Consider the following 18,876-nt stretch of genomic DNA (forward strand, 5'->3'; position numbering starts at 1 on the left):
TCCTCCTCTGTGATGTCAGTTAGTCACACAACCGCCACCGAGGGAAACACCCACCAAGAGCCGACTCACTGAGTGCTGGATGCAGGGACTCTGCTCTGCTGAGCAGCTCGGCTTTACATGGTGAATTATCAGTGAAAACACGGTAGTTTTAGCAGACGTCGTAATACTTGTGAGACTGTGATATTTGCATGCTTGTTCTGACATGCTCTGTGAACCTGGACCACAATAATGCTGCGGTAATAACATAGTGAGGAACTGACGGTAGAGGTGATCTTTAGACTACACTTTCAGCATGATGGATAAAACAGACAGAGAAAAGTGAAGGAGCAGGATGGAGCCCTGTTATAGAAATAGTTTATTGGTGAAGTCTGCCTATATTTCCACGTATAAACTATACATGTTACAGTACCGGTTTGACTCACCGCACTGAAGTATCCTGAGATGATCTGTGTCCAGGTGGATTTTCTTCCTCCTGAGCTGCAGAACCGTCCGGGTCTGACTCGGGGTCCAATACAAAAGGACGTATCCTACACTCTGCCATTTTATTAGTGCTATCAATGCCTTACGGTGAAGTTTTGGCAAACAGCAAACTCGCTCGGTCTGCCCCATTCAATGTGGCGATTTTGTAAATACTGACATGCTGCAAAAACCGCCCCCTGGCTCTACCCCCTCTGCCCCTCTGATAGAACTGACCAATCAAAGCACAAAGGGCTGTGACGTTACGAGGTTACTGGAGGTCATTCTCCAAACGCAGCGTTTCAACGAGAACTTCAGAATGGCTTAAAATGAGGATATTGAGAACGCTATTGTGGGGCAATGAAGGAACTAAATGACTTGTACTGAGGGCAGAAATGCTTTACAGGCATCCTAGTCTGGCAAAGTGAAAAGGAGAAACACGCATGATATGTCCCCTTTAAGTGCGCTGTCAGCATCAACATGACAACACAATACCTTATTAATTATGCACGCTCGCCACCACTGAACAGGGGGTTGACTGCAGGTACTGTATGTGATTAACGAACAGTTGTATGACAATAAAAGTGATGAACTGGATCACTCTCGGGTTTTCTAATCCATCAAAATGACGAGCAGCATCCAGTTTTTTTAATCATTGCTCAAAAAATTCCATCAAAGATGGAGAATAATTGTTTCTGATGTCTGTGTGGCTCTGTGTGGACTGGAAACTTGATGAAATCATTCCATCTTGATAGACTGTTATAATTGTGTGTGCTCTGTGCACTGCCTGTTTTCTACTGTGTTTCTGTAACTTTCTCTGTTATGGGACGAATGAAGGATTATCATATCGTATCGTTCAACGTCCATGAGCTACAAAACCTCAGACAGCTCACAACCAGGCAAAATATTTCTGTGTCATATATCATGCATCCAAGTTTCTTCTGAGCATGTGCAGTTTCTTGTTTAAGTGTGTACAGAGCAATGCTCACCTGAGTCGTGTTGCTACAGACACATTTACTGTAGGATGAGCTAATGCATGCAGTGACATACTGTAGGTCTGTAAAGTGTGAACCACAACAACAGCCTCGGGTTAAGACCAGTTTAAGAGCTGTGTGTGTGTGTGTGTGTGTGTGTGTGTGTGTGTGTGTGTGTCTGAAATGCTCTCTAACTCCATTAAACTGTCTGAGGTGTGAAGTCTTCAAAGAGAGAAGAAGCTGTTTCTCACACGCTCAGAGCGTGACAGCAGCAGATTTTACACTTAAGAGCTGTTTGGACTTCTCTTTCCCCAGAGAGGAAAGGATCACAGCTCAGACAAATACACACACAGACACAAGTTCAGCCTCAGTCACACCTGTGGGTGGGGCTGAGACTCCCTGACTCTAACCAGACTCTGCTGGACCCACGGGTGAGGACCAGAGAACAGACCTTAGGGAGTGACGTCCTGGATCCAGAGCTCTGTGTGGTCATGGTGAGGACAGTGGTGATGCCCAGAGCCACTCGGGCCGGCGCAGCATCCATGTTGATCCAGAAGGAGACCCAGGACAGGATGACGATGAGCAGAGAGGGGATGTACATCTGGATCAGGTAGTAACCCATCTGCCGCTCCAGGTGGAACCGCACCTCGATGCAGGTAAATTTACCTGCAAGACGTTAGAGAAGAGCTGCTGTGACATCACGACTTTTATAATTAGATAATAAAACAATCACGGAAAGACATGACCCTGTCAGGAACTCCATCTTCATCCATGATGCCTCTCCTCATCCTCTATTGGTGGCCGCTCAAACTAACAACAGTCTTAATCTGCTCAAAGACTAAAAGGACGTCGTTTTCAAACACAAGGCTAAATTTCCTCTGAGTGTTAAAATCCACATGATAACAGAGAAAACGTATTCTGATACAAACCTTTGGATGTGTACGAGTGACAAACCTACAACTGAGACACATGGAAAAACTGTCTTTAAAGAAATAAATATTGCTTCCCTTGGTTAAAAAGACTATCCACCGCTCTGTGCTGGGTTACAGGCCTCCACTGCAACTCTGAAATCTCTTGTTGCTCTTTATCACACCGCACTTCAAATTAGGGTTAGGGTTAGGGTTAGGGTTAGGGTTAGGGGGTAGGGGGGGTAGGGGTTAGGGTTAGGGTTAGGGTAGAGTTAGGGTTAGGGTTAGGGTTAGGGTTAGGGTAGGGGGGTTAGGGTTAGGGTTAGGGTTAGAAGAAGGAGAAAGCAGCAGGTAGAAGTGTGAAGAGCAAAACACCTCTGATAAAGTGTTTCTTGTGTTTTGAGTCAGAGGTTGGTGCAATTTTGGCACGATGGGGAAAACAAAGGTAACACATGAGGCCTGGTTCAATAAAGGATTACAGAGCTTTTCTAAATGTGTTCAAATGAGTCAAAAAGACGTCTTTTTAACAGCGCAAAGAGGAAACAGCGTCTCTGTTTGTCATCACCTGCACCAATAACTGCGTTATCAGAGCGTTTTATTTAAAATTCATTCATTTTTTCTCACTTATTTCAGGGCATGTGTGTTTCATTCGGTTTGTGTTTTTCTTTTATTTGTTTTACAGCTCAGTCTGAAGCGAGTATGTAGCTCCGATCACACACATGCAGGCAAAAAGTACAGCGGGACAGTTGTAGGGAAGCATGTGTGTTATGTACATGACAATGGTAAGAAAGTGGAGGATAAAACCACGACTGAGTATTGCCAACTTGGAGACTGCTTCAAATCCATCACACAAGTATGTGTCTCATTTTGGTCATTTCTGCTGGTCCCCAGCCCAGATTAAGGAGGAGGGTTGATATTTAGGTATAAAAATACATGAATGGACAGAAGAATAGAGGTAGACCGATATATCAGCCGGCCGATATATCGGGCCGATATTTGGACATTTGTCTCTATCGGCCATCGGCCGTATTTTCTTTTAAAAAGCCAATTTTTGATCCGTTGTATAAAATGACCCAATTTTTAATCAGGCACAAAAAAGATGAGCACCTCAAACTTGTGGAACCACTTGGATACATTACATACTTTTGTTCAAATTATATTAATAAGTTTAAATTTCTTTTTTTGACATTTTAAGAAGAGTGTGAATGTTTACTACTGCTTGTTACATTGTGTGTTTACTCAGACAAAATATTTCATTGTTTTGAAAGCTGAATAAATGTTCAGAGGACTGGACACGACTTGTTGTAATAGATTTCTTTTAGTTGCTCAGAAATTGCTGCGTTTCACAAAAATGTGATAAATATATATTTATTTAACAATCGGCCTGAATGTCAAATTGGAAAAATCGGCTATGCATATCCCAAATTTGGAAAGCATCGGCATCGGCATCGGCCACCAAAAAACCCATATCGGTCGACCTCTACAGAAGAACGTTCATTTGTAGTTGTAAACAGATTTATGATGTTGTGTTTTACCTGCTTTCTGTCTCTCCCACCTTATTCATCTCTCCTACAGAGTCCATGACAATAACATGCTGATGGATTATTATACAGACTTTTAGTGACTTCTGGGACAGCCAATAGTAACTTTCCTTACTGAGGAGTTGGCATGATGAAATTAGCAATGTTCCACTTAGCTTTAACGACGTATGAAATGGGAAACAGCCTCATTCCTTCAGGGTTTTGATGACTAAACATGACAGGATTAATTAAAATAATCCGTTACTAGTGGATTATTAGGAGATATGGTAACCCAGGCTGTTAAAAACAATAACGATGTACACTGAACTAAACCAAAAACCATGACCACAAAACTGTGACAAGAATGGAACAGTGTTTTTTGTGAACGGTTCCATCCCTGCTTCCATGTGCCTTTTACGCTTGCAATGCTGTTAACCAAAACATCCACTGGGGGGCAGCTCAGAGTCAAAAGTTTATGACAACAACAACTCAAATATGGACAAAATGAATGCAGAGCATGGACAGAGGGCTCGTCTGAGCAGAAATGGGCCTCGAGTTGCTCAGTGTGTGCCAAAGGTCTGCGCTGTTGAACATAACCTGTTGATTCAGGCTTCTGACAAATGCATGGTTTGTTTCCGCCTTCAAGTCCTATCTCGAGGGCAGGACTTTCTTTGTTGAAATTGGTAACTGTGTCTCAGACCAAATGGCCCTGACCTGTGGGGTTCCCCAGGGTTCAATCCTGGGACCCCTATTGTTCAATTTGTACATGCTCCCATTAGGTCAGCTAATACGCAGCTATAACGTGTCCTACCAGAACTATGCTGATGACACTCAGATCTACGTGTCAATGATGGCAGGCGAACATGGGCCTGTAGATTCACTCTGTTGCTGCATTGAACAGATCAGTGTGTGGATGCAGAACAATTTCCTCCAGCTGAACTCAGACAAAATGGAAACCATTGTCTGTGGCCCACAGAAACAAAGAGAAAGGGTTATCGGTCACCTTCAGACTCTCTCTAAATGTGAGTAACCAGGTTAGAAATCTAGGGGTGATATTGGACTCAGACCTGAACTTTAACAGCCACATCAAATCAATAACATCAGCTGCTTTTTACCATCTTAAAAAGATTGCCAGGATTAAAGGAATAGTGTCTAAACCTGACTTAGAGAGACTGATCCACGCATTTGTCTCCAGCAGGTTAGATTACTGTAACGGCCTGCTCACTGGACTCTCAAAACGAGCTGTAAGACAGCTGCAGTACATACAGAATGCTGCTGCTCGGGTCCTGACCAGAACCAGGAAATACGACCATATAAGTCCAGTGCTCAGGTCTCTGCACTGGCTTCCTGTGGCTCAGAGAATAGACTTTAAAACAGCTCTGCTTGTTTTCAAGTCCCTTCATGGATTAGCACATAAGTACATCTCCAACATGCTAGAACCATATGAACCAACTCGGTCTCTGAGAACCTCAGGGAGGGGTATCTTGCTGGAGCCCAGAGTCAGGACTAAACACGGTGAGGCTCCCCCCCCCAAAAAAATCTGGAACAGTCTGCCAGAAGATGTGAGACAGGCCTCAACTCTGACAATGTCCAAAGCCCGGCTGAAAACAGTTCTGTTCAGTATTGCATACAACAACTGAAATTGTCTTATCTGCACTCTCCTCTTTTAATTTTTATCAATTATTTTTAATGTTTTATAATGTGATTTTATTTTGCCTTTTGTGATTTTATTTTAGCTGTAAAGCACTTTGAATTGCCTTGTGTATGAATTGTGCTCTACAAATGAACTTGCCTTGCCTTGCCTGCTGTGAAAAATTTAACCGTTCGTTTTCAACACCATAAATATGTCACTGTCTGGGCACACAGAGGTAACTCGTAACACAGGAGGGGGAGGATGGATCTTTTTCATTTAGGGGTGTCTGTAGACAGTAACCCCTGTCAAAGTGCCTCATATGTCACCTTTAAAGCTCTCTCCCACTTAGTCAGGCAATTTAGCGAGGGGTGAGACACAGCAAAGGGTCACAGCTGGGAGTGGACGGCTACTGCACATGGGAACATGCCAAACCTCAGTCAGTGCCTGTTTTTGAACCAATGTGCTGCAGATTTTTCTGAACAAAACATTCAGACCATTGTTTTCATTCACCTTTAATGTTTGAGGATAAAAACCTGTTGTCTTGTTTTCCTAAAGGATGCTGAACCACCTTCATTTGACACAGCAGGGCTGTAAGAACCTGTGTGTACCTGTGTTTCATAACGTCTCTCCTTGATGAATTTCACCCCTGGCTCTGATGTCAGGTTTAGTTTTGTGTTTCATTGTGGATTAAAGAAAAACAAGCGTCCAAATTAAAAGCGTAAATTTGGTCTTGTCTTGGAGTCACACCATCATGTCGACTGAATCTATAAATATCTGTAACGCCTGTCCTCCTCTCAGCCTCCTGAATCACTCGCTGCCCCTTCCCCCCACACTGCAGCAGCGCTCCGGGTCAAAACACCACTTCCATGTTTGTCTACAGTCTGAGTCAAGATCCCTTTTAATGAAAGGACAACATCAGTCTGCATGTCCGTCTGCTGCTTTCTCTCCCACAGTGAATTTTTTATCTTGGCTGCCTCCCTGCAGCACAAGGCATGATGGATGGAATGTGGCAGCCGTTTCATTTTGTGTGCGTGTTACCTGTGTTTTCATGCTTATGGCAGTGTGTATTTGTGTGTGTGCGTGCATGTTTGTTACCTGTGTTGTAGTGCTTGGTGCAGTATCTGAGGTCTGATTCATCTTTGAGGATGAACTGTGGGAGCGTGAGGCCTTCAGCCACTTGGACCGGTCCGTTCTCCTGCCACTCAAAGATCAGGTCGTTCATGGTGTAACCGACTGAAAAAGAGGAAATCATGGGACAAATGAATCCATTAATTCTGATGAAACATGATTCAAAGTACAGTCAATAAAGCTAAAATCCCTGGACTGGTAGAAGTGTTGTGAAGCCTCCTAGAAGTCTATTATTTAAATTTTATGATTATCATAGTCATACTTGCATAAAACATCCCACTCCACTGCTCTCTGAATATTTTCAGCTTCAGTTCAAGTTTTTGTGCTGTTGGTTTGGTTCTGTTGAATCATATGTTGTCAGGGAGTAAATGCATTCTTCCCCCTGGGGAGACTTATGCCTCATGCACTCATTTTTCCAAAACATTAAACATTTTCACAGCCCCAATTTTCAGTAGAGGTGTCCTTCTAGAAGTTTTTATCCTGCCTCTCTAGTGCTGCCGTAGTCTTGGGTGCCCCTGTTAAATCTTTACATAGTAAACAGCTAAAAAAATATCCCTGCTTTACTCACACTGGTTTTTTAAAAAACCCTTATTTCAGCCTCTGTCTGCTGTCTCTTTAAGGCTCCCTGCTCCACAAACCCCCTTCCTTCTGATTGGTCAGCCCTCTGGAGGCCTGTGGAAGGCAAACTGTAAGCAAAACCTTGGTGTTTGAGGCCACGCCCCTCAAATGTATCATGAACTAGTTTAAAAAGATCTGATGTGGTGACCTTACCATTTCAGCAAGTCTGTGAAGATCTGGAGATTAATTTTTTTTATAGAACAAACAGTTTTAAACAGTTTACAGACAGATGTCGGTGCCTGTTTATCTTTGTTCTTATCCTCAAAGAACCACAAGCCACTATGGCTGGTGTTCCTGTGAGGTCTTTAAATCGTCTGTTCTGTGTCGCACTGAAATACACCAGGTACATCTGCAGTCCGACTCCTTCCCGTTGCGTGTTGACCGTGTTTCTGACAGACAACTGGAGTCACAGACAGAGAAGTTCCTGCTCTTCCCACTCCATTGATCAGTCTCTCTTCATTCATGTTGGGCTGTAAAACCTCAAACCTGTTGACTCCTGGTCTGACTCCGCTCATAATCATAACTATTATCAATATCACAACTTTCTGTCCTGCTCGGTCTCTCCTACGCTGAATTTATGCGGCACAGCTCCACGTCCGGCAAAAATGGGATGGCTGCATACAAGCTGTGACGTGATGGACACACTGCAACAGAATGGATCCAATGTAAGTTGACTAATTAACTTGAATGGAAACTGCACCTTTGCTGAGCTTGAAGGAAAAGAGCGTTCAGTTTTGCTCCAAAATAACTTTAAAAATAGCAGATGCGGCTAGAAGCGTTTGGCTTGATCTCAGGACTAAGACTAGTATTTTTACATTTTGAGTTTTCAGTATTGTTTTTACAAAGAGTAACTGTGATATGTTTCTGTGATGAAAGCTGAAATTCTCTTCTGAAGCTGTAGTTTTATGTATATAGGCTAACCACTAGCATATCAATGCAATTTCCCGTATATGTTAGCATCATGCTAGCACTATTTTTTTATATCGTTTTTGGTAAATGAGGAGATTTAAATCACCTCGAATGTAACGAATAAGAATCACCTGTGAGAGAGTGATAGTCTTATCTTTGTGTATTCAGCCAGCCAAACCGTGCCATGCTTAAGCATGCAGCGCTGTTCCCCTGCTGGAGAATACGGCCAGTGGTCACACTACCCCTACATGTGCCAGACTTTAGTGGGTATCACACACGCGCATGGTTCGCCTCCGTCATTGTCATTGGGAAACGTCTGTTTACATGAAGTGCGATCTCATCAGAGTTAGCACAGTGAGACACAAAGAGCACTGCTACAACTTTAGAGACTTTTAGACTTATGGTGAGTCACTCCTGGCCGACATAGCCCTCGAACACCCCACTTTGTTTATAATGATTATCGAGAGATGTACACGCAGCGATCATATGTCATAGATCATACATGCTGTCTGCATGCTTGTGCTCGTGCATGAAATAAACCGTGCTGAAGCCCACCTCCTGAAGCATGCCAAAACAAAGAAGTGAATTGGGCTAAAGCACAGCACGGTTGCAGTCACACTGGCCATTCCAAACATGCTTCAGGGCTGAAGCGTGCTTAAAGTGATACTCCGGGATGGAACAAGTTGGGTCCTATCACAAGGTTTAGGGCAGAAATTACCCCTACAGCAGTGTTTTTGTACAGCAGAAGCCCAGGGCGCACGCACCAAACATCCCCTCCCTGCTCCTCTGCGGGTTTCCTCTGCACTCAGACCGGGACATATTTTACTTGACCAAAAACACAAATAAACCGACTCCTACCGAAAAAATCTGATATCGGTCTGCATTCACGCTTTATTTAGAGAATTTTCAGCGCATTACTTTCACACAAAAACACCGCTAAATAAGGCTCTAGTTCTCATTGTGTCTCTTCGTCCTGGCAGACTACCTGCGTTTGTTCATATCTGGCATGCCGCTCGTGCGGACTGATACACTAAGAGTGAGCGCCTCGTAGGCAGCTGTGGCTCTGCAGCGGCGGTAGTGCTGTTTTTACAACACGATGAGAACTAGAGCCTTATTTAGCGGTGTTTTTGTGTGAAAGTAACGTGCTGAAAATTCTCTAAATAAAGCGTGAATGCAGACCGATATCAGATTTTTTTGGTGGGAGTCCGTTTATTTGTTTAATATTTAAAATATGGCCCCGTCTGAGTGCAGAGGAAACTGGCAGAGGAGCAGGGAGGGGGTGTTTGGTGCATGCGCTCTGGGCTTCTGCTTCACAAAAACACTGCTGTAGGGGTCATTTCTGCCCTAAACCTTGTGATAGGACCCAACTTGTTTAATCCCGGAGTATCACTTTAAGCACGGCATGGTTTGCCAGTGTGACCGCATCCTAAGCTAAGATTGCAGAATAGTTGACATAAGGTCCGGCGGCTCCGGCATAATGTTTATATAAGGTAATCGTTAAGCAATAAAGCATGATGGATTGAAACATTTCTTACCAATTCTCAACAGGAACCGATTTATATACCCCTCCTTACTGGCAGCAGTAAGAGTTTTCAATGGAAAAGCTTTTGTCACGCTCTGCTTTGTGCATCCAACAGTCCAATAGTGCTGTTGTTACGATCATCGTGGTCTAGCGTGTTGAGCTTGTGCTGCTGAATCTGCTAAATCTGCTGAATCTGCTGGCTCTCTTTAACAAAATGAGCATCTGTTGCTCCACTTCTGCTCTTAGCATTCACCAATACACCAGATGATCAGCCCAACTCTACTTGAGTGCAGGTCTAACAAAAGCTGCTTCTTGACAAGACAGTTATAGCACCAACTACAGGCCTGGCGTAGTTGCTACAGCATTTTCAGTTATTCATTTTTTGGGTGAAACGTTGTGTAAACAGAGCCTAAATCTGTCCCATCCTCTTTGGCTGGTTAAAGTCAAAGATGGAAAGAAAAAAAAGGAAAACAAACAGGCTAATGTATTCAGGGAAGATCTGATAGGAGCCACATTAGGATGCATGTAGTCAGAGCACAGCAGGGCTTTTGGGCATAAGCAGAGAGCAGCTGGTTTATGCTGGTCCAGGCCTTCAGCTACACACAAAACACTGTGTACATGTTTCCTCTGAAGGTTCAGCAGGCGTGTGGAAGTGTATGCATGTGGAGAAAAACAGAAGAGTCCGCCCTCAGCTTCTGTGCTTCACTCTGGATGTTTTTAACTCTCACACTCGCCCCTGGTGGTAACAGCATATCTGACTGTCAGCTCCACAGCTCTTACAAGTCCTCCATGTCACAGCAACTACATCAACACTAAACACTTGTTTCTCATTTCAGTTACTCCAAATGAAATCACCTTATCTCTGTGACAGTCAGACCACCTGAGCAGAGACAGACTGCACGTCCTGCCCTCCCTCTGTTACACTTCATACCTCACGCTCTCATGTGCATGTTGTCACGTTTCCTGTGTTTCTGCAGTACAACATGAGAGACAGCAGCAAAACACAGAATCATTTCAATCTACAAAAATACAGGTTTTACAGAGCAGAGGTGGACCTGTGTGTGGGGAGGCCTCAGGGCAGAGGCTGCAGGAGAGTTAAACCTCTTAATTAGGACTAATTTCTGCTCCCTGCAGGCCAGAATCATCATCAGACAAAGGAGGAATTAGACATGCTGAGCTTAATGAAAGACACAGGTGTGCTCCTCTCAGTACAGCATGTTTCTGGTGGTGTTACCTCTGATTAAGGCCCTGACAGGTCCCCAAATTATCAACACATACCCTCCCACTTTTTGGTACCCTTTTGATGGGAGGCCAGACATACTGATCTGGCCCCAGAAGGTGGGGCTAGAAACCCTGCAGTCCATTAATTGGTGGAAAAAAATTGTCCCTTCCTGTGTGACAGGAGTAATAAAAAACAACACATCACCCTGCCATGTTTGAATCTCCTCCACTTTGTGAAGGGAACTTTCTTTGTGTTTGGGGAACGGTGTTATCGAACAGTGTTCCATGCTATTGCATAGCTGACACAGCTCTTGGAATCAGGCTTTCACGACGCCTATCACGGTTTGCTGTGGAAACGCAATCAGGATCAGGCTTTACTGATCCAACCCGTACTGAACTGTACTGATCCCAACAAGGCTTATGTAGGCAGCAACCATATGTGGCGTTACAGCCAATCACTTATGGTATCATCAGATCTTTATCACATGGTTAACCCTTTGGGTACTGAAACTCAGCATCAAAAGTCAAGGTACCTTTTGATACTCTGTTCTACCAAAGCATTTTGTTCGGTGCCATAAAAATAGGGTATAAGTTTTATTTTTTGTTTCCTTTCTAGCCAGGGCACTGAGAGGAACACAAGTTAATGTTAATGTTATTTTAAAATAAAAACTTCTTATTTTAACAGAACATTCCAGAGCAGAGGAGGGAAATGCCCTGCTAAGACCAAACACCACAGAAAAAGGACACTTTAAATTCATTACAGAGATCTCTGAGCTGACAGTGAAAATAGAAGCTGACTCACATCACCTCAGCCCTTGATACAAACTATCTGACCTTTGTTCACTGCTTACTTTCTGAATACCTCATTTATAACTTCAAATACAAAAAAAACCCCATTAGAATAAATAAATCTGCTCTTTTCTCAGTTGTTCCAGCTCATTTTGATTTTATGTACAGACAGACTTATTCTTGTAATTAGATCGTTCAGAAAAGGATTATGCAAATATCAGTTCTCTGTGATCTGATTCATGTTGTATTTTTCTTCATGGTATGGATACACGACATATTTATCACCAATTTGAAGAAAATAATTATAATATAATATAATATAATATAATATAATATAATATAATATAATATAATATAATATAATATAATATAATATAATATAATATAATATAATATAATATCAATACCAAGGAAATAGTATCACAACTAAAGTTACTTTTGGTTCCAGGAACTGCTCTTCAAGGAACCAAATGCTTCTTATCTCCCATCATTATCTAACTTTCGTCTTTCCAGCGGACCAGTGTGTCTGGAGAAAAATATTAAACTAAGTGTACTTCACCACCAGACCAGAAATGGGCAGTAAGACAAAGACAGAGGTCATTAACAAAGGTAAGGCCATCAAGGACAAGGACATGATGACTTTGACAAAGTGGGACCCCCCCTCCCCCCTCATTTTACATTTACATTTTTTTCTGTGTTTTACGCTGTATTCTGTGAATGCTTGTAGATGCCATTTTTACACAGTATTTGTGAATGGGCCTTCAACTGGTAATGTAGTTTCTACAAAACAGACCCTTAATCCATGTTTTGATGTTAACAGCTCCTGTGACCACTTATTACCAGTTACTGTTGGCTGTTACCACAACAAAATGTAACATTTGGCTCTCTATCAAATTATGGGTTGAGCGTGTCCCGTAACTCTCCCAGAAAACACATAACTCAGAGACATTGGCTGCTGAACTGCCAATTGTGGGTAATGCATTCACTGAGCCTTGTAATTCTCAAACACAAAATAACTCCAGGGTATATGCTGAAATCCTGAGGTTAAATTCAATACATTTTTAAGACTTTTTAAAAAACCTTTCAAAAAGCCCGAGGACCTTTTCCCAACTTTAAGCTGTTGTTAGCAACCAATCTTTAACAGTTGTAGTTTGCATTTTAACATAAATTAGGTAAGCTGAGAAGGAATAAAGCTTGAAAGAATAAATAAAACTAAAGGCAGGTTAACTGACATTCCCATTCCTACAACAAGTAACAGCTATTCTAGGCCAACTTGCAGAAAAAAAACAAGAATTTATTTAATCATAATCAAAATTTAGGACATGTGCTTGAGATTGTGTTATTTGCTTTACATCATATGTACAAACAACTACTAAATTACTGGATGAACTGAGTTTGTTGTCACATCAGCCAATTGGGCTACTAGCGATACACAAAATTACAACTTTGCTCGTTGTCACGTTTCAAACAACAGGCCTACATAACTGTATTGATAAATACCTAATCTTGTTGGATTGTTGTATCCAGTAAAAAGCTGATTTAAACAAAGAAGATTTGATCCACAACAAACACACACTGATCTGTAATGACTTTGACGAGCAGAATGATTGTCCAGGTGCGGTTATTTTTAAAGCTTCAGCCCCTGAAAACATTTTCGAACCAGATGGACTATTTCTGTGGCGGACAAATGAAACTGTCAGTCTGGCGTGTCAGGTTAGTTTTCAAACAGTCGCAAGGAAGAAAATAAATATTCATGAATACTTTTGGAGTCAAAGCTTGAATACCAATAAAATGTAATACCTCAAAACATCACGATTAAGACTTTTCAATATTTTTTAAGGGCCTTAATTTTCCCATAACTGATTTATCAACTTTTAATACTTAATAAGACCCCGCAGACACCCTGAACTCATCCAAAGAGTAACATTTCTGTTATCTAGTCCGTTTCAGTATCAAAGTGAAAATTTGGGAGAAGGGTATGCAGGTATTCAGTTAGCATGTTAGCATGGAAAGTGCAGACACAATCCTTCAAAAGCACTAATGGCAAAGAAGTTTCAAAGCCTCTGGGCTTTTTTCTAAAGGCTTTGAGCCATGAAACAGCAGGTCATCTCTACTTTCTGAAACGTTTTTCATTTTAAAGAGCAACTCTTCTAATGGAAGACTTCTGAAACATATCTCAAACATCGTCAGGTTGTATTGAATAAAACCATCCAATCAATGTTTTAACAGAGACAGAGACGGAAAGGATGCTAACTGGAGACTTTCAGCTGGATCCTTCAACCTTCAGCTCTAGATCATCATTAAATCCTGATCTGATGAGGTGATTATGACACCTAAATAAATGTAAATCAAACTAAACCAGGATGACTTCTGCAGGACTTCTTCTGTCTGAACAGCTAATGTAAACCAAATCCACTGATACATTCAGCTGAAGGTCTCCAGTTTACAGGGTCACTCTTTGAACTGAAACACCAGTAGCTCACACAGACACATTCACACTATCAGGCACAAAGGAGACCACCCCCTGCAGTACCCCAGTTCAAACTGCCAACTGTACCCCTCCTGTATCAGAGCTCATACGTCCACCTCTCGTCATGACTCCTTTAATTCTGTGTCAGTGTATGTCTCTCTGCAGCTCCTGTGTGCACAGGTGGTGTTTCATGTCGTATGAATCCATTCAGCATGCTAAACTCAGTGATGTGCACAGTTAAAGTCCCTGTGGGGGTGCAGAGACACTTCACTGATGTATGGAAAACACACATGGCACGAACACAAGAAGCCAGTGCAATTATGATGAATAATAAAGCAAGCAGGAGGTCGCGTGAGTGCTGGAGCGCCGGCTGAGCCGTGTTCACTTATTAATCAACAATGTGTGACTGGCATTGTTCATTTGTAGGGCACACGTGTGAGGAGCTTCGTTTCCCGAGCCGTTTAATTATGAGTGCCGCTCAAAGGCTTCTGCCGCCGTACAAACCCTCACAGATCCTCCAAGGCTCTGCAGTAAAAGCCTGGGCGTGCTGCGATGAGTAATGTGATGAATAATAAACCAGAGGAGGAAGGAATAATGAGTTGAAATGAGAAAATCAGACACAAGAAGCACCTGATGACACCAGATCAAAAACAGTGACATGTCCACAGATAGTGCAGGACAATCACTGTGACCATGGAGCTGTCACATGAACTGACAATCACCAATTTAAAAAAAAAAAACAACCAAAGAAAATGCTGATATTGTTGTGTGGGCTTTCCACTGAGGTCTTAAGTCCGGGGAAAGACTATCAAATCAGGGAAGTGACATCAAGATCAGAAATAAAAGTAACTGCAGTACACCACCAGACCAACAGAGGGCAGGAAGAAAGGATGAAAAGCCATCAAGCTAATACCAGGCGGACACTGTGCGATTTCGAGGGGATTTCACCACGATTTTGCTGTCGCAGACCACATTGCGTCATCGTGGAAACATTGTAGTGTTGGGATGTCCAATCAGGAGGTCGTAAGCCGTACAGTGTGAGAACACTCACGAGGAAGGATTAAAGGAATAGTTCAGTTTTTTTGAAGTGGGGTTGTATGAGCTCTATGTGACCACTAAGGACATTAGATACAGTAGAAAGTTGTCTCCTCTCCCTCAGTAAGACACAAACTGTAATCGATGGTGACGAGGAAATAGACGCTAACAGGGACAGACCGTACCAAATTCAAAGGCTATTTTCTCTGCCTACAAGAACTAAAATCAAAAAGTAATACCACAGTTTAAGAGTACGCTACATCAAATATTTTTTAAGTGCATTAAGTCTTCGGAAATATAAACATTTATCTGGACTAGGGCTGCAACGATTAGTCGACATAATCGACTATGTCGACTATAAAAAATCGTCGACGCTGGAATTCAAGCGTCGACGCGTCGTATTAATGTTTATTTTGTTGATAAAATAAAACGCTGGCCGGGTTAAAGCTCATCTGGACTTGCAGTTCACTGTAGGGAGCGGTAGGGGCAGTACCGCGCCCGCTCGAACTCACAGAAACAGAGGAGAAGAAGAACAACAAGCACAACGGAGAAGTCAACACGAGTCATGGAGGAAAGCACGGAGAATGAACCAAAAAGCCGACCCAGAGCTTCCAAAGTGTGGGAACACTTTTCGGAAAACAAACTGACGAAAAAAGTGAAGTGCAGAATGTGTCAATGCACGCTCTCGTTCCACGGTAGCACTACGGCAATGCACGAACACTTGAAACGCAAACACTCTGTTGCTTCGGTGTCTTCAAACTCCGCAACTGGGTGAGTTTGCAAGTTACATGAATACCTTTTTGGATATTTTGCCTTTTTGTTAATGAGCTGTTTGTGCTTCGGGCACGAGAAATAATTTATGTAGTATACTAACAACGTTGGTGTTGCACGTCAATAATTCTGAAAACCATCTTTGATACCTCCACGGATATCTTTTTTTCTCAGTAACTCTATTTAGTTTCCAATTTGCTTCAGGTATCAGTTCAACAAGTTTATGTTAGAGGACAAACCATGATGATGCAGCAACTTAAAGTGTCATGTCTAATTAGTTGATAATTAGTGGAGATTTACTGATCAGAACACAAGTATTAACAGTAAAAAGAAAACTTAATGGTTTAGAAAATAAACAGATATGGAGTACATCCATAATACTTTGTAAGATTTAATATGGAGGAAGATGATGTTTGCTCAATGTATTGAAACTGTTTTCCATAATTTATTTATTTCACATTGTTATTTTTTTTCTCTTTCTTCTTTCATTTTTTAAGTGCCAAGCAAAGGTGTGTGGATGACTTTGTTGTGAGGAAAGGCTCATGCACCCCCCAAATTGCTGAGGTCTTCACAGAAAGCATCCTCAACATGATCATCATGGACATGAGACCATTGTCTTTGGTAGAGGATGAAGGCTTCAAGCAGATGATCCAGACCTTCCATCCAGGCTACACTTTGCCCAGTAGGACACATTTTACCAAACTGTTGGAAGGGAAATATGAGGAAACTGTACGTGAAATCACAAGTGCTCTCAAATTAACCAACAGCAAGATTGCCCTGACAGCCGATGCATGGACCAGCGTTGCTACAGAAGCATATCTTGGCATCACTTGTCACTTTATAAATGATGAGTGGGAGCTCACAAGCCTCTGCCTTACCACCATGCCGCTGGAAGAACGACACACTGGACCCAATATTGCTTCATGGATTGAGGAGGCTTTAGCAAGATTTGAGATCCCTGCTAACAAGATTGTGGGAATCGTCCATGACAATGGCTCCAATATTGTCCTGGCGGCAAACATTTTAAACAAAAAGTATGGATGGATGTCAGTCCGCTGTGCAGGACACACTTTGCAGTTGGTGGTCAATCATGCCCTGAAGCAAACTCAGATAACAAAAACACTTGGAGCAGCAAGGTGTCTCGTGGAGCACTTCAGAAAAAGTGAACTGGCATCAAGCAAACTGAAAACCAAACAGCAGCAGATGGGGACCCCGGAGCATAAACTTATCCAGGATGTCTCGACCCGATGGAATAGCACCTTTTACATGGTGACCCGTCTGCTGGAGCAGAGATGGCCACTAACTGCAGTACTGTCTGACCCAACAGTAACACAGAGTCAGAAGCAATACCTCGACCTGAAACCAGATCAGTGGGCCCTGCTGGATGAACTGGCTAGAGCTCTTCAGGCTTTTGAATGTGCCACTGTCTTTCTCAGTGGTGAGAGTTATGTGACTGTGTCTGCGCTGCCTCCTTTGGTCAGAGGGCTTTTAAAGTCCACTCAGGTCAGTTATGACTCTGCTCCTGTGCAGGCTTTTCAAGCAGTTGCTTCAGAGGAGACCAATGCACGCTGGGCTAAAGAAATCACTGTCACAGGTGACAATCCAAGCAGACAGATCATTGCAGCTGCATTAGACCCTCGGTTTAAGAAACTGAAATTCCTCACACCCGAGGAACGGTTTAGTGTTCAAAGTAAGGTTCAAGCTTTGGCACTCCAGTCCATGCATGACAGTCAAAAGAAACTTCAAGCCAGTGAAAATGACAAAGCCATTGCCCCGGCTAAGGGAACTGTTACAGCTATTGATTCACTGCTTGGATTTGACTCCTCAACAGACAGTGACAGTGAAACTAAAGAACAGGAATCAAACAACCAAGCCATCACAAACGAGGTGTTGATGTACTTTGGAGAGCAGCCTCTTTCAAAGTCAGAGAGTCCCCTTACTTGGTGGAAATTAAATGAGGCAAAATATCCATCTCTTGCATCATTAGCCAAGTCAATCTTGTGCATTCCAGCAACTTCTGCACCCTCTGAGCGTCTCTTCTCAGCAGCTGGAAACATTGCCTCAAAGAAGAGAGCCAGCCTCACACCTGAACATGTTGACATGCTTACCTTCTTGCACTGTAATCTAAAGAAATTATAATCTTTTGTTCAGTTTTTTTGGCAGGAAGGTTGATTTTTTTTACAGGAAGCTTTATTTGTACCTTTGGACTCTGGATGAGCGGTTAGCTTTTTTTTTTACTTTTATGGACATACCAGTCACTTTAAAGAAAGCCATCCTTAAGTTATTTGTAACTTGCAAGGCAGGTGAACTACTTCTGTTTTGAGTTATTTATTTATACACTGAAGACTACTTGCACTTTTGTTTGCACACAAGTTTGTATTACTCAGTGTGTTTGCCTTTTGTGTTTTCACTATGATCCAAGTGGATTTTCTTGAAAATATACTTAAAATGTTTCAAATTCATGCTTCATGTGCTATTATTTCCATTTCCTTTTGATGTTCACATGTGTGCACGCTTTAGCAGGTGAGGTTAAACCATTAAAACAAAACAAAACAAAACAAAACAAAACAAAAATAATCGCGACTAATCGACTAATCGAAAAAATAATTAACAGATTAGTCGACACAAAAAATAATCATTAGTTGCAGCCTTAATCTGGACCTAACTAACTGGTCATGTGTCCTTCTATGCTTCGGGCGCCGGTTGTAGCCTCGTGTAAGTTTGATCAAGTATCGTAATTCTTTTCTTTGTACTCTAAGGATTGTGAGGCAGCGTAGGAAATTCAAAATGAGTGACTATGACAGCGACGATGAAGTTTCATTCACTTTGAAACCAAAAGGATACCTGCATGAACCGGAGTACACAGAAGAAGAGCTGCTACAGATGGCGACTGAAAGGAATACAGAGGAAACATCCACGGAC

At 42.3% G+C, this 18,876-nt stretch overlaps 1 protein-coding gene across 1 annotated transcript in view; it reads right to left on the reverse strand.

Moving 5' to 3' along the window:
- glra3 (glycine receptor, alpha 3) overlaps positions 1–18,876 on the reverse strand; it is a 136,461-nt gene that overhangs the window by 13,086 nt on the left and 104,499 nt on the right. The window contains exons 6-7 of the mRNA XM_074690985.1: positions 6,587–6,724; positions 1,882–2,096 (exon numbers count right to left, since the gene is read on the reverse strand). Of these exons, the coding sequence (XP_074547086.1) occupies positions 1,882–2,096; positions 6,587–6,724 (353 nt within the window). The remainder of the gene's footprint in view (positions 1–1,881; positions 2,097–6,586; positions 6,725–18,876) is intronic.

Source organism: Halichoeres trimaculatus, unplaced genomic scaffold (genome assembly GCF_033239565.1).
Source record: "Halichoeres trimaculatus isolate MK-OKI-2021-1 unplaced genomic scaffold, fHalTri1.1 fHalTri1_scaffold_2, whole genome shotgun sequence".
Lineage (NCBI taxonomy): Eukaryota > Metazoa > Chordata > Actinopteri > Labriformes > Labridae > Halichoeres > Halichoeres trimaculatus.